Source organism: Rana temporaria, chromosome 4, assembly GCF_905171775.1.
Source record: "Rana temporaria chromosome 4, aRanTem1.1, whole genome shotgun sequence".
Classification (NCBI taxonomy): domain Eukaryota; kingdom Metazoa; phylum Chordata; class Amphibia; order Anura; family Ranidae; genus Rana; species Rana temporaria.
Genome location: NC_053492.1, coordinates 385831749 through 385854161, shown reverse-complemented (window position 1 = coordinate 385854161; position 22413 = coordinate 385831749). Strand labels below are relative to the sequence as shown.

General features: G+C 42.8%; 1 protein-coding gene across 2 annotated transcripts in view; it reads left to right on the top strand.

The window, feature by feature from the left end:
• MERTK (MER proto-oncogene, tyrosine kinase) overlaps nt 1–18407 on the top strand; it is a 192388-nt gene extending 173981 nt beyond the window's left edge. For both annotated transcript variants that reach the window (XM_040351086.1, XM_040351085.1), the window contains exons 17-19: nt 1496–1655; nt 15048–15184; nt 17712–18407. In XM_040351086.1, coding sequence (XP_040207020.1) covers nt 1496–1655; nt 15048–15184; nt 17712–18195 — 781 coding nt within the window. In that variant the 3' untranslated portion in view covers nt 18196–18407. The remainder of the gene's footprint in view (nt 1–1495; nt 1656–15047; nt 15185–17711) is intronic.
• Nucleotides 18408–22413: the final 4006 nt, after the last annotated feature.

The window sequence follows — 22413 nt, the reverse complement described above, 5'->3', positions numbered from 1 at the left end:
TCCAGTAACAATATATCCCCCTAGCAAAAAAGACCCCACCCCAGCAACAATAGACCCCTGACACAACATTATACCCCCTCATTAACAATGGGCTACCTGTTACAAAATACCACTTTAGCAACAATAGACCCCCAGCAGCAACAACAAATATTCCAGTAGCAAGCAACAATATACCTCTCTCTCAACAGTAGATCCCCCCCCCAGCAAAAACTGACCCCTTAGCAACATAAAATGCCCACCAGGCAATATTAGACCCCTGTGCAAATAGATCCCCACCATTTGCAATAGATCCCCCAGCAGCCAGCACCCCTTACCATTAAATGCATTCAGTGCTGGAGGTGCCGGATCTGCGTTCCCCCCCGCATTCCAGTTGAAAAATGCCCTGAAAATAACACTTCCCCTGAATACTAAAGCCGAGTACACACGACCATTTTTCATGTCATGGAAAAAAACAAAGTTTTTCTCGATGTGATTCTTGTCAAGCCTGCCATGAATACACACGATCGTGCAAAAAAAATGCTCGAGAAAAACGCGGTGGGCACTAAAGGCCCATGTGAAAAGGGCCTTTAGTGCCTTTAAAGATATGGCATTCTAATCAGGTTTCTAATCCAGTTACTGTGTGATGCAATTAAATTAAACCAGCATTGTTTGAATGATTGTAAAATGAAAACAAAATTCTACTAGTGTATGGCCAGCTTTAGTCATAGTTTCACAAAAGAAGTGTTGGTGGATCGCTGGACCTGAGGCTGGGTTCACACTTATGCAAATTGGATACGGGTTTACCCTGCATATAATTCACATGACGGGAGAGCGTGACTGGGTCTCAATGGAGATAGTTCCAGTGTTCATTTTGTTGACTAAAACAACTAAAACATTTTAGTCTACTAAATTAATACTATTTTAGACTACTAAAATACGACTAAAAGACTGAAAAGCGCAAATCGTCTCTCACCAAACCTTTACTAACACGCGGTAACACAAAATTAGCAAAAGCAACCCAAAGGGTGGTGCCATTCGAATGTAACTTCCCTTTTATAGTGCCGTCGTACATGTTGTCGTACGTGTTTTGCGTCACAGTGCTTTTTTTTCAAGCATTTTTTTTCCACGAACGTGTGTATGCAAGGCAGGCTTGAGAGGAATCACGTCAAGAAAAACGTTTTTTCCCATGACATGAATAACGGTCGTGTGTACGCGGCATTAGACTGAAACTAAATTGAAATTTGACTTCAAAATTAACATTGGTCTGTAGTGTTCACACCTCAACACCAAAAATGATAACATATGGGATTTTTTACTCCAGCAGTATATAATGAGTTTGGGAATTTTAGAGAAATGTTCACTAATGTATTACAATTTAATAATACCCATTAGATTTTAGTCGACTAAAATGTACTGGAGATTTAGTCGACTAAATACAACTCAATCTAAAATTAGCTAAAACTAAAATGCCATTTTAGTCTTAAATGTCCTTTGTTTGTCTTCTCTTGATTTCTAGGTTGAGAAATGATATGACTGTCTGTGTTGCTGACTTTGGGCTGTCTAAAAAAATATACAGTGGTGATTATTATCGCCAGGGACGTATTGCTAAGATGCCGGTAAAGTGGATTGCTGTGGAAAGCCTTGCTGATCGAATCTACACAGTCAAAAGTGACGTGGTAAGATGTTTCCCCACTTTAGGAAATAATGTATTTTTTCTAATGACAGTAGCAAATGCTCAATTCTATACCTGATTATTGTTCCCAGCTTTTGTTTGCCCACAACTGTCAATGCTGACTTTATCTGTAGGATATTTTTGCTTATGCGGTACTACATTACATATTTTATATATTTTTTTATATTATTTTATTATTATTTTATTTTATATTATTTTTATATTTTATATTATTATTTATATTATTATTTTTTTATATTATTTTAATATTTTATATTATTATTTATATTATTTCCACTTTAGGAAATAATGTATTTTTTCTAATGACAGTAGCAAATGCTTAATTCTATGCCTGATCATTGTTCCCAGCTTTTGTTTGCCCACAACTGTCAATGCTGACTTTATCTGTAGGATATTTTTTCTTATGCGGTACTACATTACATATTTCAATGCCACTGTTGACTGTAAACATAGAATTTAATATATAGGATATACAGTATATCTTTAAAAATTAGTCCACCAATGAGTAATATTTAAGGCCCCTTTCACACTGCCGGAGTATGGTGAATCTGCTTGCTCAGCAGGGGCTCTCTCCGCGGATTCCTGCTGAGCAGACGGTTGACAAGTCTGTGTCTGCTCCACTGGTGCAGGCAGACAAGGACACTGCCCTCTATGGGCTGTCATATGGAAAGGGACCACCTGACCATTTGCATCCCACTGTTGTCTGATCTGCCAGATGGATGGGGATGTTTTTTGCTGACAGGATCGGATTGAATGCCAGCGGGTGTCAATGGACACATGTCTGCCTCGTACACACGCACGGTTTACTCGGCAAGAAAGCTCTGCCAGCAGTTTTCTTGCTGGTTCTTGCCGAGGTAAACCGAGCATGTGTACGAGTCTTCACTATAAAATTAAAATCAAGCAGGCAAGAGTGGGATACCCTCCTAATGACCACATAGCAATATGCAGGTATTTTAACTGATGCACATGTCTTACCAATAGAGTGCCTGAGTAGGGTTGCCACCGTTTCTTCCAGTCAAACCCGAACACTTTAGCGACGCATTGGCAATATTTTTTATAGTATAAACTATACATATATTTTTCTATTAACCCCTTCCCGACCGCCGCATGTACATATACGTCGGCAGAATGGCACGTACAGGCACATGGGCGTACCTGTACGTCCCTGCCTAGACGTGGGTCGGGGGTCCGATCGGGACCCCCCCCGCGACTTGCGGTGGTCGGGTCCCCTCGGGGAGCGATCCGGGACGACGGCGCGGCTATTTGTTTATAGCCGCTCCGTCGCGATCGCTCCCCGGAGCTGAAGAACGGGGAGAGCCGTGTGTAAACACGGCTTCCCCGTGCTTCACTATGGCGCTGCATCGATCGAGTGATCCCTTATGTAGGGAGACTCGATCGATGACATCATTCCTACAGCCACACCCCCCTACAGTTGTAAACACACACACAGTGTACACCAAATCCTACAGCGCCACCTGTGGTTAACTCCCAAACTGCAACTGTCATTTTCACAATAAAGAATGCAATTTAAATGCATTTTTTGCTGTGAAAATGACAAAAATCCCAAAAATGTGTCAAAATTGTCCGAAGTGTCCGCCATAATGTCGCAGTCACGAAAAAAATTGCTGATCGCCGCCATTAGTAGTAAAAAAAAAAAATTTATAAAAATGCAATAAAACTATCCCCTATTTTGTAAACGCTATAAATTTTGCGCAAACCAATCGATAAACGCCTATTGCGATTTTTTTTACCAAAAATAGGTAGAAGAATACGTATCGCCCTAAACTGAGGAAAAAAAAATGTTTATATATGTTTTTGGGGGATATTTATTATAGTAAAAAGTAAAAAATATTGAATTTTTTTCAAAATTGTCGCTCTATTTTTGTTTATAGCGCAAAAAATAAAAACCGCCGAGGTGATCAAATACCACCAAAAGAAAGCTCTATTTGTGGGGAAAAAAGGACGCCAATTTTGTTTGGGAGCCACGTCGCACGACCGCGCAATTGTCTGTTAAAGCGACGCAGTCCCAAACTGTAAAAACACCTTGGGTCTTTAGGCAGCAATATGGTCCGGGGCTTAAGTGGTTAAATAACACTTCTAATCATATGAAGTTAATAACAAGAGTCCCCCTTTACATGAGAGTCCACAGAGTTCCCCTTTTACATCTGAACTCGCAGAGTTCCCTTACACTGTACGGGGGGACTCTGCAGACTCTGATGTAAGAGAGTTGCTCTGGGAACCCTGATTTAAGAAGGAACACTAAGAATTCAGATGTACGGAGAAGACTCTGATATAAGGGAGAACTCTGGGGCCTCTAACATAAGGGATGCTCTGGGAACCCTGATTTAAGAGGAAACACTGAGAATTCTGATGTGCGGAAAAGACTCTGATGTAAGGGGAAATACTGTGGCTTCTGGTGTAAAAGGGAACTTTGATGCAAGGGGGGCTCTGAGAACCCTGATTTACCTTAGTGTACTTAGAGGCAGGAGAAAGAAGGGGGAGACTTCAGTCACAGACAGGGATGGATGGTGAGCTCACTCACTCCCTTGGCAGTCAGCACCTCTCATCCAGATGTATCTGAGGCTGCTGGACTTCAAATTTCCAGCCCCAACTTTCCTTTTCTAAAGGCATAGCACTGGGGATTGGAGTGTAGACGGACACAGAGGGGTAGGTGTGTTTGGGGGGGGGGGGTTGTTAGTGCTGGCTTTGGGCAGTGTGAAAGAGTGTAACAGACACTCTCAGCTCAGCCAGCAACCTGCTGGGGAAGCCATAGTCCAGTCTAAATAATGTGTCCGGGTTTCAGGCAGTCTGAAACCTGGATGCATGATTCCAAACCTGAACCGTCCACGTGAATCCTGGACAGGTGGCAACCCTATGCCTGAGAGATATAACAAACTGTCGGTTGATTTCTCCAACACTGAAAAATAATGCTTTCATTTTTTTTTTACTTCCTGTTCCCTGGATAAAATTTCTAGTAACCTCCATATGAATAATTGCTTCCTATGTACAGTTCTCCCTACACTTCTTATTTTTCATTTTTACATTCTGCTGCAAGTACAATGTAGTTCATGATTCATTTCTAAGGCCCTGTACACACGGGCAAGAATCTCGTCAGGAAAAAAAAATTTTTTTCCCTGACGAGATTCTCGGCAAGAATCTCTTGCCGCCCGAGTGTATATCACTGACCTTTTCAAAAGAACCGCAGTCCTCTTGAAAGGCAAGAACATGGTGACGTCATCGCGTTGAAGCTACCGCGCATGCGTCAAAGTCAGTTCAAGCATGCACGGGTTTCCACGGCGTCAGGTAAGTATACACATTCTCGGGTTTCTCGTTGGGAAACAGGCTGACAAGAATCTCGACGAGAAAAAAGAGCGCAGGTTCTCTTATTTTCTCATCGAGATTCTGCCCAGATTTCCTGACGAGAAACCTGAAAGCCTCGTACACACGAACGGTAATCTCGGCAAGGAGCAGTTTTCTTGCTGGCTTTTGCCGAGAAAACCGGTCGTGTGTACGAGGCCAAACCTGACACGCAACTGTTTCTATTCATCTTTCAGAAGTATGTAATTATGTAATTTCAAATGATAAAAATAATGAATAGGTTTACATTCTAGTATACCCTGGACAGTTTTAATATATATATACATAATTGGCTGCAGTAATACAGTTTTATTAGAAAAATACTTACATTATTTAAGTACATCATTATTTTAAGCTTAAAGCTGGTTTATTATAATTCTGACTGAATATGATTCTTTCATAATTATTATGCTCTACGTTCCTTTCTTGCTGTGTATCCGATTGTGATTCCCTCATTTCTAAATATATCCAAAATTAAATAATGAAAATGTAATTTCCGGCTCATTACAGACTTCAGCAGGACACATGATAATACAATGTGGATATTGCCTTTGATTTCTTTTTGGTGGTTGGCCTTAGTACGCAGTAACATCAAGTGTTTTTTTCAAATCTTAAAGCTGAACACCAGACGGATTATAACACACCAATGAATGTACCCCTAAGAAAAATATAAATGTCTTGTAAAATGCAGCGAGTAGAAGTATGTGAAATGGAGGTAACAGCTTCTTGTCATTTCCTGCACAACAGTAGATTGAATGTGGGGCAGCACTAGGAGCCAGTAAGGTGTGCTGCATGCACATGTGCTGACAAGGAGCAGGGAGCAGGGGGCAAACTGCTGCTGCTCCCTCGCTGTCCAATAATAGGTTAGGGGTTGGGGGATGACCTAGCTTTATTGCTTAATTAAGGCTTTCTCAGCTAAGCACACCCTCATGCCTGCATTCCTGAGCTAAGGACTGATGGATTCATGTAAATGCTACATGAATCATTTGTATTTGATCACCTCTGCGTTTTTTATTTATATTTAACCTCCCTGGCGGTATGATTAATTCTAGATTTTCCTAGTAGGTGACGGAAAATATTGATTATATGAAGACAGGAGGCGAGTATCTTGCATTAATCTTTCCACTTTAATGCTCATAGCAGAAACATTTTTACATTAAAAACAAACTTAAAACTACATTTCCCATCAGTCCCAGCGTCCATATGACCCCCGCCCTCAGGGGGACCGAGCCTATAACTAGGACTGTCCTACTGTAAATCCTCCTCTTTCTGTAAGCGAATGCCCAAACCGGACAATTTCGAGGAAAAACATCATCACGACTCTTCGACCAGCCGGTCAAACCTGCGTCGATGTCAGCGTAGGTAAAAACTGCAGACACTCATGTAGTCAACAGAACTCCAACCGGGAGAACATAACGACGATTTCGTCCCAACGGGGAACACAGGATCGTTTCAACAATCGCCACCGGAATCTGGGATGATATTCAGTATCCTGAAAAAATAAGATAAACAACCGTAATAGGGTGGGTAGGGAGGGAAGATACTCGCCTCCTGTCTTCATATAATCAATATTTTCCGTCACCTACTAGGAAAATCTAGAATTATATATCAGACAGGAGGCTCATATCTTGCAAGTTCAAAGCTGTACAATATGTCAACCTCCTGAAATACTAACATACTTATCATACATGTAATACATTCCAGAATCCCTTAAAAGAAGGTGAAGGTCACCCCCACAAGCTAAGCGGTGAGGACGGATAAGGATACATGATCTTCTGGCCTGAAGTAAAATTGGCGAAAAGTTGCCTCTGAAGACCAGTCAGCCGCCAATAAGAGATCTGACAATGATCCCCCTGCCGTAAACACCTTAGTGGCCATTGCGCCCCTGGTGGAATGAGCTCCAAAAAGAGATGTATCTATACCTGCTAGCTCCATGACTGACCGTACCCATCTGGCTAGGGTAGCTGAAGATACCGGCCGATGTGGTTGCACAAAGGATATCAATAACTGGGAGGAATCTGGAGAACGAAACGTCGAAGTGAGGGACTCGTATGTCTGTAGACAACGGGCCACACAAAGACGCGGATACGCTGGAAAGAAAGGGTAAAAAAAGTGTGTAGATTGGTTTTAGTCCTGCGAACCACCGAGAACCTGACCCCTTCCGGCGAGAATTGACGCCTAGAAATGTCTAAAGCTCTGACATCGGATATACGTTTAATGGAAATTAAACATAACAGGGTGGTGAGTTTTAGGGATAGGTACTTCAAGGTTAAGTGATCATTGTCTTCCCAAGAAGAAAACAATTGAAGTACTTTGGATACATCCCAAGTAGAATGGTATCGTGGACGAGGCGGGCGTTTGTATTTGACGCCGCGAAGTAAATGACACACAAGTGGGTGTTTGCCTATAGGAGTAGCATCTACCGGACAATGATAAGCCGATATGGCTGACCTATAAACGTTCAGGGAACTGTATGATCTCCCCAGCTCGTAAAATTCCGCGAGGAAATTTACGACCGAGGAAACAGGGGCATGAATGGGATCAACCTGTCGTTGATCACACCAACGGACCCACAACCCCCAGGCAGATCGATATGCCGATCTAGTCCCTGGGGCCCAGGCCAAGGCGAGAAGATCTCTAGCCGATTGAGAAAGGTCTGCACTTGCCTCTGGCACCCCGAGACTAACCAGGCAAGCAGCGGTAGTCTGTTCTCCAACAGCAAGGGGTGTGGACCTTTGGATGGGTTCGTCAAAAGCAGAGTTGAGTGTGGGAGGAGTCTGGGGTAGTCGATCGACATACCCAGGACCAGAGGGAACCACGGTTGCGTCGGCCACCAGGGAGTGATCAGCGCCACCGTCGCAGACTGACTCATGATGTGTAAGAGAAGTCTGGTTATCAACGAGAAGGGAGGAAAGGCATAGTGTACTCCCTTCGGCCATACTTGGAGGAAAGCATCCACCGCTGTTGCTTCCGGATCTGGCCTCCAACTGAAGAAGTGAATCAGTTGGCGGTTGAGTCTGGAGGCGAAAAGGTCTGTGTGGAACGGACCCCAGAGTTCCTGTATTACCAGGAAAACCGATCTGTCCAACGTCCAATCGCTGGCGTCTGACAGATAACGGGAGTTCCAATCTGCCACATAATTGGAAACCCCGGGGATGTATTCCGCCACTGGTAGGATGTCCCTGGAAAGACAGAAATTCCAGAAGTCGGACGCGATGTCCGCCAACATCTTGGATTTTGCGCCTCCTAGGTGGTTGATGTATTGCACTGCCGCCACGTTGTCCATGCGTAAGAGAACGCAACATCTGGACCTCTTGGAGAGAAAACTCCTGACGGCGAAGAATGCCGCCAAGAGTTCCAGCGCATTGATGTGAAGGGATGACTCGTCGGTGGACCAAGTCCCCCCTGTGGAGGCTTGTCCGCAACGGGCACCCCAGCCCTGTCGGCTCGCATCGGATTCTAGAATGACATCCGGTCGCGAACTGAAAATAGTCTTGCCATTCCATTCTATGGCGTGGTGGAGCCACCAACGTAGCTCCTTTTCTGATTCCGCACAAAGAGAGACCTTGTCCGAATAACCTAGGTCTCGTCTCAAATGTAAAGTTTTGAGGCGTTGTAAGGCTCGGTAATGTAGAGGAGCCAGGAAAATAGCCTGGATAGAGGCTGATAATAGTCCGACAATGCGTGCAAGGGTTCTCAATGATATCTGACCCTTGCGTAAAACTGTCCTGATCTCCTTCCGAATCAGGGACAGTTTTGATTGTGGCAAGCGTAAGACTGCCTGTCTGGTGTCTATTGTGAAACCTAAAAACTCCATTTCCTGAGCTGGGGTTAGCACAGACTTCTTGAGGTTGATAAGGAAACCTAGTTCCTCTAACAGTGATACTGCCCATTGTTTGTGTAGTTCGGCTTGCGATTTTGAGTGGGCCATGATAAGGAGGTCGTCTAGATAAATTATCAGACGCACTCCTCTGCATCTCAGAGCCACTACCACAGGCTTCATTACTTTGGTGAAGCACCATGGAGCCGAGGAAAGGCCGAAGGGGAGACAGGTAAACTGCCACATACGGCCCCCCCATAGGAACCGTAGAAAAATCTGAGAAGATTGGTGCATGGGAATCGTCAGATAGGCATCTTTCAGGTCTATCTTGACCAGCCAATCCCCTTGAGAGAGTAGATCTCTTAGTAAGTGAATCCCTTCCATCTTGAAGTGACGGTACGTCACGAATTGGTTCAAGCCTTTTAGATTTATAATGGGGCGATGTCCTCCGCCTTTCTTCTTTACTAAGAATAGGCTGCTGACAAACCCGGGGGATAAGGGATCTACCTCCACTATGGCTTGCTTTGCAACCAGATCCTGAATCTCGTCGTCTATAAGACAAGTATTTTGTTCGGAAAACTGAATGGGGTGTGGAAGCACCGACATGGTTGGGTGGAAGGTGAAATCTATGTTGAAACCTGTTACTGTCGATAATATCCAAGCGTCTGCCGTAATCGTGTGCCAGACGTGGATAAAATGTCTCAGTCTGCCCCCTATCGGTATGTGAGAAAAACAATTCTGTAGGGCACTTACCCGTGGATGGGCGTGATCTGGGAAAACCTCTGCCCCCGCGTCCTCTCCATGGGCGTCCTCTGGGAGGAAAAAATTGCGCTGGTTGTGCCACTGGTAGTGAGTATTGCTGGTGCATGGGCGCGTAAGGTTGAGCGGCCGCTCTAGGATAGGCCCTGAAATAATTGTTCCGACCGGCAGATCGGCCTCTCCCTCTGCCGGCCCTACCAAAAACCTTGGACCCTGAGCCTGATTTCTTTAACGAAGTTTGGGCCTTATCAAGGCTGTTGAACAGACCCACAAACCTGTTGATATTTTTCATTAGGTCTTCTCCAAAGAGGAGACCTTCTGCAGAGGGACCCGGTTCTGACTCCGCCAAATGGGAGAGTTGCGGATCTAGTTTCATAAGGATTGACCTGCGGCGTTCAACGGCGCAGGCCGTATTAGCTGAGCCTAATAAGCAAATGGCTCTCTGAGCCCATCCCCGTAATTGAGCTAAGTCTACTGGGCCCTCAGTGGAAGCTGCCTGCTCCGAGAGATTTAATATTTTTGTTAGGGGGCCTAAAAGGTCTAGGATACGATCCTGGATCGATTTAAAAGAGCGTTCAATGCCCTTTTTTGCTTGTTTACCAGATTTGGTCAGATATTTCAGCAGCACCGGATCGATTTTGGGTGTGACTGCTACTTTCTTTGGAATAACGGGTCTCGGACATTCCGCCCTTAATTTATTCCTATTGACCCTATCTAGACCTTTCCGTGTCCAGTGTTCTACGTACTGGGCCACCTGTGGGAGAGGTGTCCAGTCCCCAGATCTGGGATGAGAAATGCCCTCTGGGTTGAAAAATGGCTCGCCTAGCGAGTCTAAAATAGTCTCAGATGGTAAATCTGAATTAGCCCCAAGTTCCGTGAACTCTTGCCCAGAGTCTCCTATGTCGGAGTCATACTCATCTGATGCAGCGATCAGAGATTCCTCAGAGGCGTTATCTGAGTCTTCATTAAAAGAGTCTGGTTTAGATCGGTGGGTGGATTTAAACCTTTTCTGGGAGGACTCCTTAAACGTTAAGGGTCGTTCACCCTCTGGGTGGTTGGGGCGGCAGGCCGTGGGGGGTCCTGCGTCAAGCATAAATTGTACTTCCCCTGCCGGGGAGTCAGGACAAGCGAGCAAGTGCTTGCGCTTGTAAAGGGCCTTACCCTTTTTCACAACCTCAGGATGAGTGGTGGACGGATTGGAATGAGAGGCTAGGGCTGCTTGAATAGAGCTGCTAATAAGCTCTTGAATTTGAGCAGCAGTTAAAAGTTGTGGGTTATCAGGGGTTAAGCCTGAAGAGCCATCCATGGGTATATTAATTTCCTCTGCCATAATTAATAGGAGAAGGAAAAGCCTGATAGTAAGGGTTAACTATGACTGCTGTATGGAAACAGTTGTATACTATTAATTAAAATGAAGGCAATGTAAGGCAGGCACACTACCCTGAGCTATATGCTCTATGGGTTAATAAAGATAATTATGCAAAATTGAAAAGCAGAATAAAGGATTTAAGGATCAATATAATATTGTAAGAATAGCAGACCACTCTAACTGATCGAGTGCTCCGCTCTAGTGAAAAAATCTATCTATATAGAATAACTGTACCGCTCTCCTCACCGCCCAGCCAGCAGACTGGCGTGCGGTGAGGAAGCGGCGCTTACAGTCTAAAGCGCAGCCCGAGATCTCGCGAGATCTCGGCTGTGAGACTGTAATTGGCTGGGCGACGCTGAGGAGAGAGAGCGCGCCAGGTATCGCCCCCCTTCCTCTGCCCACAGCCCGGGAAAACTCCGGCTAGTGACAGGGAGGAGGGGGGACGAGGGGGACAATGGAGGCAAGACTGCCCTGTCCCTAGAAGAAAAACGAGCACCGCAGAGGCAGCGGTGAGCCGAGCAGTAGCTCTAGAGGAAAAATCCTAAATACTGAAAACAAGATGGCTAAATAATAAAACTGGAAATACTCTAATGAGGTATAATTTAAGTAGAAAAAACAGTAATAATTAAAGAAATTAAAGAAATTACAATAAATCTAAATTAGATAAATTAAATAAATTAAATAAACTTAAATTTAAGATAAAACAATAAGATGTAAAACACTCCTATCTAAACTGTCAGACGGACATACAGTATCAAGAAATATATAATATACTTATCTCTGCCATGAGCAGAAAGAAAGAGGAGGATTTACAGTAGGACAGTCCTAGTTATAGGCTCGGTCCCCCTGAGGGCGGGGGTCATATGGACGCTGGGACTGATGGGAAATGTAGTTTTAAGTTTGTTTTTAATGTAAAAATGTTTCTGCTATGAGCATTAAAGTGGAAAGATTAATGCAAGATATGAGCCTCCTGTCTGATATATAATTCAGATTTTAGGTGCTGAAAGCGGTACCAATATTTTGCATGGTAATTTGGCGTTTTATATTGTAGGCCTGTAATTCTTAGAAATAACTCACTTAAATCTGTCCAAACAAGAGTCTAGTAGACATCCCGGGTATATTAAAATTTGAAACACAAAATCATAAATTATAATACAATAAATAAATATAAATAATTATAACAAATAATATAATAATAAAAATTAAAATTTCCCCACAAATCACTATCGCTCAATTCTGCAAGTGATTCTAATTTATTATTGCTGTTTTTTAGCTGGTCTAAAACCACTTTTGACATAAAGGGACACTTTTTGGTTGCTATGGACAATCTCCCGTTTCCAGGCAGAAAGAACAGTTTTTATTATATAAAAGTGCATGTAGGACACTGGGCAGACCACTAGGGACAAAGGGGGTGTGTATTTTTTACATACAGTACTGTAATCTATAAGATTACAGTATACTGTATGTATTGTGTTTATTTACTTTTTTAAATTTGGCGCAGATCGTAACGTCGCAGGAAACGGAGCTCGGCGACATTTGGCACTGTGAATCGAGCGAGGAGACACAGCTCGATCACACAGTGGGGAGGCATCGCAGGATCCAGGGACCAAGGTAAGTAACTTGTGTCTGTGGACACTGCGAGGCGGTCCCTAGTCTGGCTCGGGGTTACCGCTTTTGGTCCTGAAATTCCACCCCGAGCCAGACTCGAAAATACCGCCAGGGGGATTAAAAACAAATTTATTCATCAGTTTAGAACAATATGTATTCTTCTACATATTTTTGGTAAAAAAAAAAAAATCGCAATAAGCTTATATTGATTGGTTTGCGCAAAAGTTATAGCATCTACATAGGGGATAGATTTATGGCATTTTTATTATTATTATATTTTTACTAGTAATGTCGGCGATCTGCGGTTTTTATTGGGACTACGACATTGCGGCGGACAGATCAGACACTTTTGACACATTTTTGGGACCATTGACATTTATACAGCGATCAGAGCTATAAAAATACACTGCTTACTGTGTAAATGTCACTGGCAGGGAAGGGAATAACATTAGGGGCGATCAAGGGGTTAAATGTGTTCCCTCGTTTGTGTTTCTAACTGTATGGGGATAGGAATGACTGGGGGAAGAGACATATCGCTGTTCTTACTTAGTAGGAACAAACGATATGTCTCCTCTCCCCTAACAGGACAGGGATTTGTGTGTTTACACACACAAATCCCTGTGCTGGCGCTCGTGCAAACCAATTTATAACTTTTTTTTAATGCATTTTTTAGATATTTTTGTTGTTATCCTGTCTCTCACTGTTAAAATAGTTTACTATTAAAATTATAGACTGATCATTTCTGGGACCGCCCACTTAGGTGGGGGGAGTTTTGATGGCCCCTGGGAGGTTCTCCGCGGCTTGCAGTTAGTTGGGCACTTGTATGAGTGCTCATATGTATATAAGGGGAGCCTTTGGAAGGGTCTACACTGCTGAGCTCTGATGAAGAGGTCTTTGTAACCTCGAAACGCATCAGCCGGCAGTGACACACCTTTATCCCCCCATTCGGAGTGTGGTTTGAGGGGTATCTACTACAGTGTTGTCGATAAGCCTGTTATGTTGCTTTCCTTGTGAGTAGTTTTTTATTACATTTTTAGTCTATTAAATTGTCAACGGTAACACACTAGGCTGGTGTGCCTTTTTCTTTCTTTTCTTTTTTGATAATTTCTTTGTGAGTGGGCAAACATACAAAATCAGCAGGGGATCAAATACTTTTTTTCCCCTCACTGTATATTTCATTTTATTACCTATTATGGTTTTATTTCATGTTTAGCTTTACATGCACTTCTATGTGTTTATTATAACAGCTTTTGAAAATAAGGAGATTATCCAATTTTCATTTACTGCATCTGAGGTCTGTCAGAGTCCCTTTGCTACCATAAAACTGTAGATTTTTTAGCCTATTGCTAATAATTTTTTAAAATTAAGTTATGGAATTATTTCTAATGATAACAATACCTCTTTTTTAGTTAAAGTGGAGTTCCACCCATTTTTTTTATGTTTGTCTGTGCTGCATGCCCTAATCTCAAAGTGTTCAGAATGGACAATTTTTATTTATTTTGTTGCTTGTAAATACCTTTATTTTGTAGTCCTTCATTACTTCCTCCTCCTTATTAGCCTAGGCTATTAAGTCACAAGGCTATTCGCAAGGGTTTCTGGGATAGGCATCATGTATCCCAGTAGTCCTTGCAAATAGCCTATTTGCATAGAGACAGGGCGGCAACTTCCTCCGACACTCCCGTTGCTATGGAAACCTGACTGAAACCTATTACATCGCTTGTGCAGCACTGAGCATGTGCGAGATCTGCAAGTCATACAGTCTGGCTTCATGATGCCCACACTTAAGATGGCCACGGTCTATTTCTAGATTATAAACTAACTAAATGCTCTAACAACCTAACAAAACGGACCTTAGTTTACAGACTAACTTTACTAGACTACATTAAGCTTGTGTATTACAGGGGTATGTATATTTAAAAAGTGAAATTGTTGGTGGAACTCCCCTTTAATATGGTTTTATTTATTAGCTGATTACTTTCATTGAGGTTTTGTCCTTATATATTTTTAATTATAAATGCATTCTAATGAATGTAGTTTTTTTTTATACCTGTTGGCTTTGAAGCAAAACTATTAATGTGTTTCATACAAAAGAAAATCTTCTCCACTCGCCATGCTTTTTTGGAAGTCCTTTAGGCAGTCATAGACCCTTATAGGCGCTAATGCATCTACAGCTGTGTTGGAATTATTCCATTCCAGAAATGCCAAATGTTTTATAAGTTTGTGTATTATTTCCACACTGTGCAATTTAAGAGAAACACAGTTGCTTGTCATTCTGTATGGATGTTGTACTCTTACATAATCTCCTGGAACATTCTACTTTGTTACTTCCAAACCCTTTGCAATGTTAATTGTTGTTTCTGTGATCAACATGAGTGGGGTAGTGGGGACTGACCTTTACAGTGAAAGGACTTATTCATGGCTTCTGGAAATATCATCCTCGATCTTTTGTGTTTTATCTACAGTGGGCGTTCGGAATCACAATGTGGGAAATCGCAACCAGAGGCATGACTCCATATCCCGGGGTCCAGAACCATGAAATATATGACTATTTACTCCAGGGCCATAGGTTAAAGCAGCCAGCAGACTGCCTGGATGAGCTGTAAGTTCTGAATTCTGCAGAATGAAATGGATAAAATTACTGCACGCTTTTGTTTCAATGCATATCATTTTCAGTTTGATTCAGGAGGAAAAGCTTTACCAGTATAAAAGACTGACTTTTCAGAAAAATATCCCTCTATCCCTTTAAATCATAACAGCTTCATTGCTAATTAGGTCACACGCCATGAAATACATCTCTGTACAACAGAACTAACCTGCAGATACCAAGGAAGATCAAGTTCCTGACTTTGAAAACAAGCCATCATTGGGGTCTTCTTTTTATTCTAGTTTTGAAATCTTCAAGCATTTAAAATGCAAATGTCCAAAAATGCAGTTTTTTTAATGGAACATATGGGGGATGGCTTGAGCTTTCCATGATTCTTGTCTCTTAGCTTTAAAAGCATTCTGGGCAATTCAAATAATCCCTAATATGTTCCATCCAAAGCTATTTTATTAGTGCGTTTGCTACCACATGGATTTTTTTTGCTTGAAAATTTAAATAAATCATGTTATTATTTAAAAAATAATAAGTTAAATATTAATACTAATAATTAAAATCATAATAATAGTGTTGGCACATATTGTGAAAGTCTGTCATTGTTAATTATAATAATTTAAGACAGCTTTTTTTTAACCTCCCTAGCGGTATGATTATTTCAGATTTTAGGTGCTGAAAGCGGTACCATTATTTTGCATGGAAATTTGGCGTTTTACATTGTAGGCCTGTAATTCTTAGGAATAACTCACTTAAATATGTCCAAACAAGAGTCTAGTAGACAGATTCCCGGGTATAATTAAATTTGAAAAACAAAATCATAAATTATAATATAATAAATAACTATAAATAATTATTACAAATAATAATATAATTATAATAAAAATTATTCAATAATGTAATCAAATCAAAAACACTGAAATTTGCTCAGTTGCAGAATTGTCGCTGTCATTACTTTTATTTTTTAATGACGAATTTCCCCACAAATCGCTATCGCTCAATTCTGCAAGTGATTATAATTTATTATCGCTGTTTTCTAGCTGCTCTAAAACCACTTTTGATGTAAAGGGACACTTTTGGTTGCTATGAACAATCTACAGTTTCCAGGCAGAAAGAACAGTTTTTATTATATAAAAGTGCATGCAGAACACTGGGCAGACCACTAGGGACAAAGGGGGTGTGTATTTTTTACTGTGATCTATAAGATTACAGTATACTGTATGTAATGTGTTTATTTACTTTTTTGAATTTGGCGCCGATCTCCGCCCCCGTGCGTCGTAATGTCGCAGGAAACGGAGCTCGGCGGCACACAGGCACTGTGTGAATCGAACTAGGACACTGCTCGATCACACAGCGGAGAGGCATCGCAGGATCCAGGGACAAGGTAAGTAATTCCCTGCCTGTGGATGCTGCAAGGCGATCCTGAGTCTGGCTCGGGGTTACCGCTTTTGGTTCTGAAATTACACCCCGAGCCTGACGTGGGAATACCGCCAGGGAGGTTAAAGAAATACAGTAAGTCTAAGGCCCCGTATACACGAGGAGACATGTCCAATGTCGGACATGTCTCCTGGGAGCTTTTGGTCTGATGTGTGTACACAACATCAGACCAAAATCCCTGCGGATAGAGAACGCGGTGACGTAGAAGACACCGACGTTCTCAAACACGGAAGTGCAATGCTTCCACGCATGCGTCGAATCAATTCGACGCATGTGCGGGATTTCGGGGAGGCTGGTTACACGTCATAACCAGCGGACATGTCCGATTAGGTGTACTAACCATCGGACATGTCCGACGGACATGTTTCCAGCGGACAAGTTTCTTAGCTTGCTAAGAAACTTTTGTCCGCTGGAAACCTGTCTGCTAGGCCGTACACACGGTCGGACATGTCCGCGGAAACTGGTCCACGGACCAGTTTCAGCGGACATGTTCGACCGTGTGTACGCGGCGTGAGTCTGAATAATGGCCCCAATAGGCAAAGATTCTAATATAAACAGTTATCTGATAAGTATCGGTACTGATACTGTTTCCATAATTCACACAACCCAGCATTGGTCAGGTGGCCCAGATATTTTATTCTACATAATTACAGTATAACCTAATTTTTAAGATCTAACTGGCCCGTAAGCAGGCCAGACTTATTGGAAGGGGCTGAGGATGGCAATAAAGGTAATTTGTACAATGTCCACATAAAGCAACAATTGTGGTATGAATAGATTTGCAATTCTGTCTTATTTTATTACTATACTTTGATGATTCATCCATGATAAGCTAGTAGTGAGACTATCGGAAGAATATAAGCCACACTTTCCCCTTCCCTCCTCCATATACAAAACATTATTGCTCATGAGATCTGAGCATTCATGTTTTTGGTGCGTTTACGACTCACAACTCAAGCAAAACTAGAAATGTTGTTAGTGATGTACGAATAGATTATCTATTATGTCTCACAGATAGTGGACATAAAAGGTTTACTGGTGATAAACAATTCAAAGATAGGTAACTGTGATGACATTGTTCTATTTTCTTAACCAGGTATGAACTGATGTACATTTGCTGGAGACCAGACCCAGCTAACAGACCTACATTCACAGAATTAAAGCATGATTTACATAAATTTCTTCAGGGATTGCCCCCTGCAGCGGAGATGGAAGACGCCATTTATATTAACATCAGCTTACCCGAAGACAGCGCACTCCTGACCCAAGACCCAGAGATCAGCGATATGCAAATTGATGTGGATTCCCAGTATGTACATATTACTCCTGGATCTGACTCCAACGTTGTGATTGTGGAGGTCCATGGAAGTCATATGGATGAACAGCGATATGTTTTGGAAGGAGCGTCTGATGAGCAGGGTGGGGAGCCAGAACAAGCCAGAGCTCCATTATTACACGACAGTTTGTCACGAAACAAAGCTCCATGGTGTGAGAGCGATACCCTTCTGGATGGTAACTCATTGACTGAGGAACTTCTCTATGCAGATGATTCTGCAGAAGACTCTGAAATTGCAGTATAGAACAAAAATCTAATACTGAACATTTGGCCTTCCCTCAGAAAGACTCAATCACAGCTGCTCTTATTTCCTGAATAAGGATTCTTAATTCATAGTTTCCACTTTTTACCTGTGGAGAAATGTTCTGGCATTAAACCAATGTAAATACCACTCATTGTTCTGTACAGAGAAAAATATGTGACATTTGTATTTATGTATATACATATAGAGGAAAATATAGATTCTTACTAACGCAACAGAAAAAAAGAGATGTAAATACTCAGTGTGTATATATGATTATAAGGGCTACAGGGAGTATTTGCAATGAATTAGGTTTGTGCCTTTGAAAAACCCGAACAGTATAATGCTCTGTATAAAAAGTCTAGGCAATATGAAATAGGCTAGGGCTAAGACAAAAAGGTCGATTTACTAAAACTGGAGCACTCAGAATCTGATGCAGCTGTGCATGGTAGCCAATCAGTTTCTAAACTCAGCTTGTTCAATAAGGCCGGGCTCACACCTATGCGAATTGTGTGTGGCTTAAACCGCATCCAATTCGCATAAAATTATAAAATACATAGGGCCAGATCCACAAAGAAGTTACGCTGGCGTATCTATTGATACGCCGCGTAACTTCTAGGATGCTCCGGCGTATCTTTTTTCTGTATTCAGAAAACAAGATATGCCGTAATTTTGCTAAGATCCGACTGACGTAAGCCTCTTACGCCGTCGTATCTTAGTTGCATATTTACGCTGGCCGCTAGGTGGCGCTTCCGTAGATTTTTGCGAGGAATATGCAAATTAGGTAGATATGTCCGCCCGGTGCATTTTTTTACGTCGTTTACGTAAGGCTTTTTCTGGCGTAAAGTTACCCCTGCTATATGAGGCGTACGCAATGTTAAGTATGGACGTCGGGCCAACGTCGAATTTTTTACGTTTTACGTCGTTTGCGTAAGTCGTTCGCGAATAGGGCTGTGCGTAAGTTACGTTCACGTCTAAAGCATTGACGATTTGCGGCGTAATTTGGAGCATGCGCACTGGGATTCTTTCACGGACGGCGCATGCACCGTTCATAAAAAACGTCAAATACTTGGGGTCACGATAAGTTAGCATAGAACACGCCCCCAACCAGCCTCTTTTGAATCAGGCGGGCTTACGCCGCCCAATATACGCTACGCCGCCGTAACTAAAGGCGTAACTTCTTTGTGAATACAGTACTCGCCTTTCTAAGTTACGGCGGCGTAGCGTTTCTGAGATACGCTACGCCCGCCTAAAGATAGGCGCATGTACGTGGATCTGGCCCATTGATTGTAATGAGGCTGGTTCCAAAAAACGTGTGCATTTTCTAGGCATTGCGGCTCAGGTGCAAATTCTGATTTGCAGATGTGTTCATTTCTCATCAGGATTTCTCTCATTCTCCTCAATACACTTCTCCCTTCCCCTCTCCCAGTTCTCCAAATTCTTTGCAGAGATAAGAGAGCTGGAATTCGCACTGCACAAGTGTGAATCCGGCCTTAAAGCGGTAGTTCTCCCTCCAAAAAAGTTTTACCCTTAGTCTGATGCTCATTTTGTCTAGGGGAATCGGCTAGTTGTTTTAAAATCGACGCTGTACTTACCGTTGTAGAGAGCGATCTTCTCCGTCGCCTCCGGGTATGGGTCTTCGGGAGTGTGCGTTCCTTCTTGATTGACAGGCTTCCGACGGTCGCATCCATCGCGTCACGAGTAGCCGAAAGAAGCCGAACGTCGGCGCGGCTCTATACGGCGCCTGCGCACCGACGTTCGGCTACTTTCGGAAAATCGTGACGCGATGGATGCGACCGTCGGAAGCCTGTCGGAAGACTGTCAATCAAGAAGGAACCCCCACCCCCGAAGACCAAACCCGGAAGCGACGGAGAAGATCGCTCTCTAAAACGGTAAGTACAGCGTCGATTTTAAAACAACTAGCCGATTCCCCTAGACTAAATGAGCATCAGACTAAGGGTAAAACTTTTTTGAAGGGGGAACTACCGCTTTAAGCTTTGGCAATAAAACCTAGAAGCTAGTTGGTTTCTGGTTGCACTCTCCAGCTTTAGTAAATAAACCCCAAAGTATGATAGTTGCAGTGTATTATAAGCCATCGATCACCAAAGATGGTCATGAACTCAGTCTTGGTTTTATTGGATAGAAAAACGTGTACGTGAATTGTTAGCATTATAAACGCAATCAACCTCATGGCATTAAATACAGATAATACGCACATTCAGGAACACAGGCATTTGTACCCTTAAGGCCTCGTACTCACGACCAAACATGTCTGCTGAAACTGGTCCGCGGACCAGTTTCAGCGGACATGTTCGTTCGTGTGTAGGCAGTAACGTACAGAATTCCAGCAAACAATCGTCGGCCAGACCGTTTTCCAACGAACAACTGTTTCCTGGTCTTGCTTTAAAACAGTCTGCTGGAATCGTGTCCGTCAGACATGTTCGGTCGTCTGTACACAAAAGCAGCGTACAAAAACCCCGCGCATGCTCAGTCCAAATGAGGAGACGGGAGCGCTCGTTCAGGTAAAACTCGCGTTTCTTTGGGATATGGCACATTCGTCATTAGAAACCTTTTATTCTAGCAAGAGAACAATGTCTTAAAAAGGCGCACTAAACCACATTTTAAAGCCTCGTTTGATTAATTCTTCTCTTGCTAGAATAACCCCGTTCTCTTGCTGATGCAATTTCAATAGAGTTGTCCCATACTGAAATGTCACATTTCTTGCTTGTGATGTAATCCTTTAATAATGTTTTCTATGCCAGACGTGTGTTTTGGTTGGTGGTCCTCCATAATTTAGAGTATTCATTTTTGTAAAGGAATGTGCATTTTTTTAATTTCTTTTTTTGTTTCTAGTTATGTCACCATTTAAACTATTTTTTTTTTACATGTATTTTTAAATTTTTTTTTTTTTTTTGGTGTTTCATTAGAGAATATTAAACCATGTTGGCACACCAAATGTCCCCCCCCCCCAAGGAGTGTGTCCTTTGTAAATTACCCATTGTATATTTATTAAAGGTTTGCTGCCTAATAATCCCCACAGTATAACAAACAATAGACATGTTTTCAAATGAAAGCAAAAGGCCTTTTATTCTGGCAAATGTCATCACAAAAAATAAAAAGAACGGCAGCACTAGAATAGATAGCAAACTAGATGCAAACTTGCATTTCCAACATGGTGAAGGATAAACTTCCAAGCCTCAGGAGCCAAACACAAAAATATTAAGCAGCAGCACACAAACAAAGGAACCCAAACTGTGGTAGTACAAACAAGATGTCCTTTATGTGGAAGGAAATGGAAGGCAGAAAATCAACGTTTCCTCCTCTTTCCAGCCTTCCCTCCAGGCAGCCTTCCAGCGGATCGAACACGGGGTCTTGCAGGTGGGGTTGATGTGGCAGCAGGAGGATGGTGTTCCGCAAGCCGGGCCGGGTCACATAGCCCAGTGTCTGGGGTCAGCAGGCCCCTCTGCATCCACCAAAGGACCTGGTTCATCAGGGCCTTTGCCAGTCTTCTCTGGTCCTCCTCCCCTTCATTTAAATCATGGGCCAATGAGGCACTGAAGGCCTCTGTGGGGTTGAGGGGGGCCCTCATGATGGCGCTTGCCTCCTGGATCATGCGGAGGCTTGCCTCCTCCACAGGCCTCAACTGCCTCCTTCGGCCTGATGGCCTCACCTGGGGGGGAGAAGACTGGCTGGTGGTGGTTCTCCTGGCCGGGTGGACCTGCTGCAGGCCACTGGGCCCAGCCTCCTCCTGGCTGCCACTGACCCCGGCCTCCTCCTGGCTGCCACTGACCCCGGCCTCCTCCTGGCTGCCACTGACCCCGGCCTCCTCCTGGCTGCCACTGACCCCGGCCTCCTCCTGGCTGACAGACACCTGAGGATCTGCCACCACCTGGCTGATCTCTTCTTCCTGTGTGTAAAAAAAAGGAATTTTTTTACAATTTCGCTAAATAAAACCACACTCATTTTCATGTTTTTCGTTCAGTATTTTCTGTTCATTATTACTTGAATACACTCTACTTCTGACCCCTGCAGTTGTCATCCCTGACACCTATTTGTCTGTACACCTTTTTGTTTGCTTTTTTCCAGCTTGGTTTTTTTTTTTCAATATCTAATCATTAATCCACCAAGAATTATTTAGGCCATAAATATAGAGGAAACTACTATACCTCCTCATCGAAGGGTGGCAGATCTGCATCTCTGTCAGCCAGGCCCTCTTCCTCC